At 39.1% G+C, this 8,298-nt stretch overlaps 1 protein-coding gene across 1 annotated transcript in view; it reads right to left on the bottom strand.

The window, feature by feature from the left end:
- rspo2 (R-spondin 2) overlaps positions 1–8,298 on the bottom strand; it is an 80,129-nt gene that overhangs the window by 43,622 nt on the left and 28,209 nt on the right. Inside the window, exon 2 of the mRNA XM_024264161.2 lies at positions 4,848–5,036. Coding sequence (XP_024119929.1) covers positions 4,848–5,036 — 189 coding nt within the window. The remainder of the gene's footprint in view (positions 1–4,847; positions 5,037–8,298) is intronic.

The following is an 8,298-nucleotide window of genomic DNA, read 5'->3' as shown; positions in this document are numbered from 1 at the left end:
CACAATCGCATCGAAACCATAACGCTTGCTGTGGGAGCTTGTTGGAAGGCCTACGAGCCACTTTTTGATGTTGTTGGTGTCCCCAACTCATGTTTTTTTTGGACGTGCTGGTTGTTCCCATTAAATCAGTGGAACCCAGTCTCCGGGTCGCAAACTGGTCTGCTGCTTGGTAGTGGACCACAGACAAGGAAAAAATGCATATGTTACATCACAGGTACTCAACCCTTGGGACGCGGATCCATCTGGTTCTGGTACCATAACCCACTACCAGTTCTGCATCTTTTATCCTGTCTGGTACCGTGACCCGAGGGTTGGGGACAAGTGATGTAAAGGGAACAGCTAACACGTCAAAAAGGGAACAGTTAGCATGTTAAAAATGACGAGTTGGGGGCACTTAAAACATCAAAAAGTGAGGAAGAGAGGGCTGAACCATACGTCCATATATGACGAGTAAAAATATGTAGATTAAAACCAGGTATCAGAGCAAGAATAGTTATTCTGATAAATATAATAACTGAGTAAAAGCTGTTTATTTCACAATGGAAGTCAATGGAACTTCTTTGAACCAGCTGATACTTCCTATTTGGAATGCAAGGGGGAGGGGTTACTTAGTGCTGTTTTCATATACAGTCAATTGTCTGTTTTGGAACCTAGGTGGTATAACTCTATAATATATGAGTTTAGTAAAACGTTGAAATACGGATATACCGGTTTACCCACTGCTCATGTTGTGTTTTATTCTAAAAGTCGAGGAGACAAACTTTTTCTCATGCAATCGTTAAAAAAAAAGACTTTTATCTTCTATCTTTGTGGGAAATGGGATTTAGCTGCAACAGCAACACAAATAGACTTTACCTTAAGCTTCTGGGATGGCTCAGAAAAACAACAGTACATGTGTGGTGTTACCATACTCAATGAATACACTGAGTCCTGCTCATTGGTTGTGACTGCACTTTGTGTCCTGGACTTTATCACCCAGAAATGATGAAAGAAAAAAAAAACATCAACTCTTGACCTCAAAGTTCACATGCAACAAAAACAACATAGTATGGAGATGCATTTGATGTTGTTGCCTTATCAGGCAATTTACAGGCATTATCAAGCTTTGTCCTCCTCACAATACATTACATCGTCGGCTTACAAAGTAAAATGTGTCTTTATTTTTCTTCTCCACCCATGCTCTCCGGGTCACATGCCTGTGAATCCTCTAGGGCCCACTTTTAGGAAAACTTTGAGTGAAGTTTCAGCCAGCAAGTGGTTGATTGGATAAGCCTTTTGCCAGTTTACCTCTTGTTTTCAGTCCACAAAAAAATCTTGAATGAGATAAGATCACAAAGACAAACTGTTGTAATAACAAGCAGCTGCTTCTCAAGTGATTGCAGAGGTTGTGTTTAAAAAGCTCAGGAAAACGAAGATGTAATACCAAAGATTTGTGCCTTTGGAAAACTAAAGCACATGGCCGCTCTGACCACAGCAGTGGAGAAACCCAATTATTATTTGTCTATTGTGCTTTTAAGCTCTTAGGTAAAAGTTGTTTGTGTTGACTCAAAGCATTAACATAAAGTTGCAGGCAGCATTTCATTAAAGTGACGCAGCTGGAAATGAGGGTCAGAAAGAAAACTGCATTGGAATAGAAAGGCTGAAACTGTAATTACATCAAAGCCGGTCAAACTTTAAGATCTGATGCTTTGTGACAATACAATATATTGTTCTTACAGTAATTTGGTGGAGAAGGGATTTAGATTAAGTTGCCACACTTCAACATCAGTTAAAGTCAAAAGTAGAGTTATATCAGTGAACTGTGATACAAAAAGAAGGTTCTAGTTTTTTACATAAAGATTAGACAAATTCTTCCTCTAGTTAAAAAAAGAATGTATTTTAGTCCACTTTTCCTGTTACTTATGTACAAATAACTGCATTTGAGTAATTAATACCTGTTACTATTAAAAAGCAGTTAAGCCAACATTAACTGTAATCGCTTAAAGTGAGCACTTACTGTAAAGGTTATCAGTATCACATCTTTATGGGGAATTTTCTATCTTGCTCATGTTTTTGAAAGACTTCCTCTGGACTTTTGAGCTCATTCAAAGCTTTGTTAAGGTCAAACCAGTTTCATTGGGGCTAACTTTGTTCTGCAGAACAATCCAGTTAACTTTAAGTATCTTTGTTTGTGTCACTAAAAAACAAACCTCAAAGTTGGTGTTAAAGTCGCCTGCGACACCTAAATAACACACGCTCTTAAAGATACCGTAAATCTTTGGCTGTTAATGCCAGGGGTGTCTAATTCCAGGCCTCCAGGGCCAGTGTCCTACACGTTTTCCAACTGTCCTTCCATTGAAGCTTCTTATAAAGAAAACCAACACATTCTCACTCCCAACTCGACACATCACGTATAAAATCAATGTTTTGGGTGTCCCCAACTCGTCATTTTTTGACACGCTGGCTGTTCCCATTAAATAATGGGTCCCAACCTCGAGGCCGCGAACTAGAACCAGTCCAGTTTACGACGGGTACCGTATCTGGTACCGCGTCCGGTTTTGCGTCCAAAGGGTTGGGGACCCTTAATTTTCCAAACAGCCAGGATGTCAAAACATCAGTTTTTACGTGGAGGGGTCCTTAACCAAATGTCAATATGTGACAAGGTGGGAGTGAAAACGTGTTGGGAAAACGAACCTGATCCAGGTAACCAGCAGCAAAAATAGAAGGATTTACAGAAAACTAACGGGAGGCCCTCAAGGCCTGGATTTGGACACCCCTAGTTTACGCAATCAACCTGAATCAGCTGATTCTGATGCAGAGAAAAGTCACTTTTCATATCGGCTTTGCATCATTATATGTATTGCTACATAAGGGTGCAAAGACCCTTCTCTCTGAAACAGAATAAGCTGATTTACGTGGATTGTAGAAACACTTCACTACTGTAGAGTGTTGATATCAGCGCAAGGTTGTTTAAGAATCTGCTGGAATTATTTCAATTGCAACAACAACCGAAGACTTATAGTAGTTAAAAAAAAAGTCAACACTGCCCTAAAACTGTGATAGAAACACAGCTTGATGTTTTGAATCACATTTCACTTCTGTCTATGCATTATAATTTGTTTGCAATGAATTGTTGAGGCGATAAAAGAGAAAAGTCTTTGGATCAAACAAAAATGTAAAAAATATAGATATATAAAAATTGCAAAAGTATATGATGCAAATTAAAATTGTTTTTTCAACCGTGATAAATTATAGCTTTATTTTACTTAGGTTGTAAAAAAAAAGGAAATTAATGTTACATTTAAATATTACTTTTAGTGAAATATGAAGAAGTTTGTGTCCAAAATATCTGTATGCTTTTTCTACCACAATAAAGTATTTTTCCCCCTTTTCAGGACTATAATTATTTTAGATCTCTTTCATTGAGAAGAAAGAAAATGCATGTAATATGGTTTAGAAATGCACTCATAATATTGCAAAAACTGATCCTTGACATTCTAAAATAGGTGTTTCCCATGTCATTTATCTTTTATATATACGTCAAAAAAGCTAATGAATAAACATGAACAAACTAAAATGTGAATCTAGTGACTGTGTCAACAAACTGACTATTGATTTTTTAAAATTAAAACCATTTAAAACATTTGCATGTTAAAAAAACTGAAGTGAGAAATATTTGTGCAGGATTTATGTCTCTAAATTGTGATCCTATGATCTCCTTTCTTCTGCTTTAAAATCTGTCTACTGTCAAATGTATCTTCACCCGCACACTGGTTAGACGATGCATCAGCTTTCATGATGACTACTCTTCAACAGTGAAGACCCACTTACTTAACAAACAAGCTTTTAACGTTCAATTCAACTGTTTTATGCTGACAATTTCAAGTTGGCTCCCCTTTAGACATCTTTTATTGTCATAATACAAGGCAGCCAGCAAACATATTAGAACGCCGGGAAGCTGTGACCGTAAGCACAATCCCTACATGCTTACGTTCTTCAGCTGAAAGGTGCGGACATTGTCTTTGGGGATGTATTTGAGTTAGTCTGTCAGGAGTTTGGCTCTGTGAACCGAAAAGCTTCAAGTTGCTCTCTGTTTTCATATGAAACCCTCAGCCAGCACCTCAGGCTCTGTGTAAACGGATAAAGACTCTCCCCCTCCTTCTGAGCGTATTCCACGCTAACATGAGGTTATGAGATCAGGGTACAACAAGAGGCGGAGAACGCTACAGTTCATTGTTTGGAATTGTTCTTTAACAAGACTCAGTGAGAACATTTGCTATTTTTTGGAGCCTTTATCAGTTCCAAATCAGACTTCTGAGTGTGTGAGACCAAAGGTGGGATCTTTCTACTGTTTAATTGTGATTACAATTAACACTTCAGTCTCTACAATGAGAAATAAGTCTTGTAGACTGTGTAAATGTTACTCTAAATTATTTAAATTTGTATATCAAAGTTGTTTTTGGGGTTGTAAGATAATATTTTTTTTCTTTTCAAGGCATACAGGGGGAGTGATTTATTAAAGCTGCATTGAATGTACATATTGATCACATTTGCATCTGGATGTTAAGCTGTCAGACAAGTACAAGGTCACAGGATGTTCGGTAATGCAGGTGTAAAGTAGTGTAAAAAAAAAAAGGAAATGGGAAACATGAGTTCATCCACACAGGGAAGTTCACAGGGAACATCCCGCTGTGTGAGCAGACAAGCCATTCAAATTCAGGTATGTGTCTCTTCTGGATAACTTGCAATAAATCTGTGGATGCTGTGGAAAAACGGGGATGTTAAAGAGGCGTGCATGCAAGGCTCCTATGGAGGGGGAAACGTGGAGTGTGACCAAAGCTGGGTTAGTAAAGGAACAGACGTCTTACTGGAGCACATGTTGAATTCAGGTCCTCGCATGCCGTAGTATCCGGCTGGACAGTCGTGAAGACATTCTCCATACTGCCTCATCCTCTCCCGCCGCAGAAACAGGAAGAGTTTGGGTGGGCACTTCACACAGCCATTAACCGGGGAGCATGTCAAGCAGCCTTTACAGATGGAATGTGTTCCATAGCTAGCTGTAAGACAAACAGGAGAAGTGTTATTGATGAAATAGAAGAAAGGAGAAACTTTACTCTACAATGTGTAACACAAAAAGAAGTTTCCAAACATGTCAACGTATACAATTCCTACTTTTTCTGACTTGTAAATTAGACTTTTGTGTACATTTATGTTTCAAAGTTGCAATATTTTTTACATTGTTTAAAATAAAATAAAAACTATATGTTAATAACTTTATTTAGCCCTAAAGAGCAATTAAAATGAGCCCAAACAACAAAATAAATGCATAAACAAGTGCTTAACATAGTAAAAAACTGTAAATGGTGATAACAGTTCACTAAAATAATAACTTCATCACATCAGATGCAACAAAGCATGAGGCCTCATTATTAACCACTCAATATAAAAACCTGTGACACAGACTAAGAAATATATTTAAAGCTACACTATAGAATAGCTTAGCTTAGTGTTTTTATTATTATCTTTAGTCGGCATCACTTGTTTCAAAGATAATGTAAATGTCAACAGTATAAGTAAGTGCACACCTTCAGGTCAAACAAACTAGTTTTAACCCTTAGTCACAACTGTACTTATGGGTGGATATGGGCTGTTTGTGACTTTTTTTCTATGGGCATGCTGCGGGTGACAGGATGTAACAAACATTTAAATACATGAAGTAGGTGAGACGCGGGCATGTCATACAGATTTTTCCTTTTTTCACTCCTCAAAACGTGTGCACTGCACAAAGAGCCCGCTGGTGCTGTTCTTGTACACGCTCCTTATAAACCTTTTGTGTGCCTGTTTATGCGCTCCATGCTTTTAACCTGGCTGTTAGAAATGAGGAAATTAGACAATCCAAGTGTAGTGTTTGTGAATATCCTTTGGGTATCCTCCAGACACATACGTCACCTGTGGGACGGCTGTGCTGCAGTGAGAGGGCGGTTGACTTCTGATTGGAAGATTGCAAGTTCAATTCCCAGCTTGCCTGCCCATGTATCAAAGTGTCTTTGGGCAAGACACTGAGCCCTACGTTACCTCTGGTGGAAGGCTGGCGCCAGTGGAGCCATCATCAGTGTGTGAATGGGTGAATGGGATTGTGACTGTAAAGTGCCATCGAGGAAGGTAGAAAAGCGCTCAGCAAGTACACACCAATTTTAACATTTCCGTGTGCAGTTCTTCAGTAGGAAGCCAGTGTGTGCACCTTACAAACCACTGGTGTGGCGTAAGTCAATGGTCTTTCTATAGTTCTATGAAATGTTTATAGTTTCTATTCTGTCTCTTTATAAAACAAACAGTAGATAGTAAATCCAAACCTATATTAGCACCTTTACTCCGCTGAGTATGAGGGAGTAGCTATACAGTACTGCCTAACCTAAGCCATCTGAGGCAACTTAGGGTTCAGTGTCTCGCCCGAGGACACTTCGACAAGTGACTGGGGTCGGCAGTAATCAAACCACCAATCTTGCAGCTGAGAGCCAACTGCTCTGCCTCCGAGCCACAGCCACTAACACGCAGACTGGAAGTTATGGTGGCCAGAATTTTGACGCAAGCCACATGCTGTCTTTGTGTGCGACCTTTAAGCCACTGCTGCTCATACCAACTTCTAACCTTGTCGAGTAACTGGCGTACAGCCGTGGTTATCTTGTGAAGCAGCGGGATGAAAGATCTTTTAAGGTAACAAAAGCTTCAGTGTTTCCTCTGAACAAAACAATCTGTTCTATTTATATTATTATCCTCATGCAGTATTTTTAACACATAAAAAGCTATAATAATACATGGTAAAGTCTTCTATCTGCTGTGGTGGTTCTGATGAGTGTAACCATCAAAAAGAGACAGGAACTCTTAGATCAGAGTCTCAATGCTCAACTCTCAATGACTTTGAGTTCAGCAGATGACAGACGGGGCAGAGTTGAGGCAAATCGCAAATGTAGATGGGCTAACCAGTAGAATACGACCCAAATATAAGGAAGAAACCATGATAGATGTATCAGTGGGCTATTTTTTTTCTAAACTCACAGTAAATATGTCAAACTCAACAATTTGTAATTTATGCAAATTCTGGTTTGATTCCCTCAACAGTCGAATGATGATTGGTTGTGGATGTGAATACTGCATTAATTCTGGTCAGAGCTGGCTTCCTAAATGATCTTGTTGAGACAGCCGATGAAAGCCCCCCAAAACCGCAGTGACTCTGGCCACGGCTCGAGTTGCCTGCGGAAGACAAAGGAGCCAGTAAAAGACAGTTCATTCCACTGTAAGTGACTTTCAGTGTAAACTCCTTAGTGTCCCATTTAAGGGAAAATCTCCTTGGGCAAATCCAAACAAGAGTCATTTCAGCTGATCCAAGCCAAGTTTTAAGTATCACAGAAAGGGACTGGGTAGGAGCAGCGCTCATACAGAAGGACCCACCACAATGCTTAATAGAGCCCTGTGCAGAAAGCAGCCCAGAGCCTGGAAGACAAAACACAGAAAGTCTGCCTTATTGGCCGTAGATCCTCATATTAAGTTCTTCTGAATGGATTCACCCAGACAAAAGTGAAAAATAAGTAGGCCCAGTGCAAGCATCGGTTTTTAATCAGGTGAAAATCAGTCAGCGGTTGTCAGTGGCTTCCTCAGACTCATCTTTTTTTTATTTCCTTTGTTGGAGGGCTGGGAGACAGTCTTTACAAAAGTATGCTGGCTCGGTTAAACTGCATTCATTCTCCTGAACCAGAGTAGGGGGAATTAAGATTGAGTGCTAATCAGAACGTGTCTCTGATGGTCTTAAGGGATGAGGTTTACAACGACACCCCATCGATCACATCCCCACTGCGATGCAAACTCCAAGTCTATTCATCACACGGGGCTGGTGATGGTTCATCTCCAGTCGGCACTCTTTCACTAAGACATCAAGGAGGAACCGAAACCCCAAATTATAACAAAATTTGGCTTCTCCAATTCTCAAATGGAAAATTGTATCTCATGTTCAGCTTTTCAAACCAGTGTTTAAGGTATTATTAATTCTAATTTCAGCTGTGCCCATGTAAGTTATTTCTTAAGTTAAATTAGATCAATGCAGACTGTATGGTGTTTCACTTCTGTAAGCCTGAAGCGACGCACACTTCACAGAAGTTATTACTTTGATTTTTATCCAAAAGCCAAAGTAAGTAAATTAAAGCAAATATATTATTCTAAGCACCTTTACTTATTTTTACACCATGATTGGAGTTTCCTTAGAGGTACAGGAAAAAAAGAAGAAATATATATATATATATATATATATATATATATATATATATA

This window comes from Oryzias melastigma, unplaced genomic scaffold, assembly GCF_002922805.2.
Source record: "Oryzias melastigma strain HK-1 unplaced genomic scaffold, ASM292280v2 sc00205, whole genome shotgun sequence".
Lineage (NCBI taxonomy): Eukaryota > Metazoa > Chordata > Actinopteri > Beloniformes > Adrianichthyidae > Oryzias > Oryzias melastigma.
This window is presented reverse-complemented; position numbering and strand designations above follow the sequence as displayed.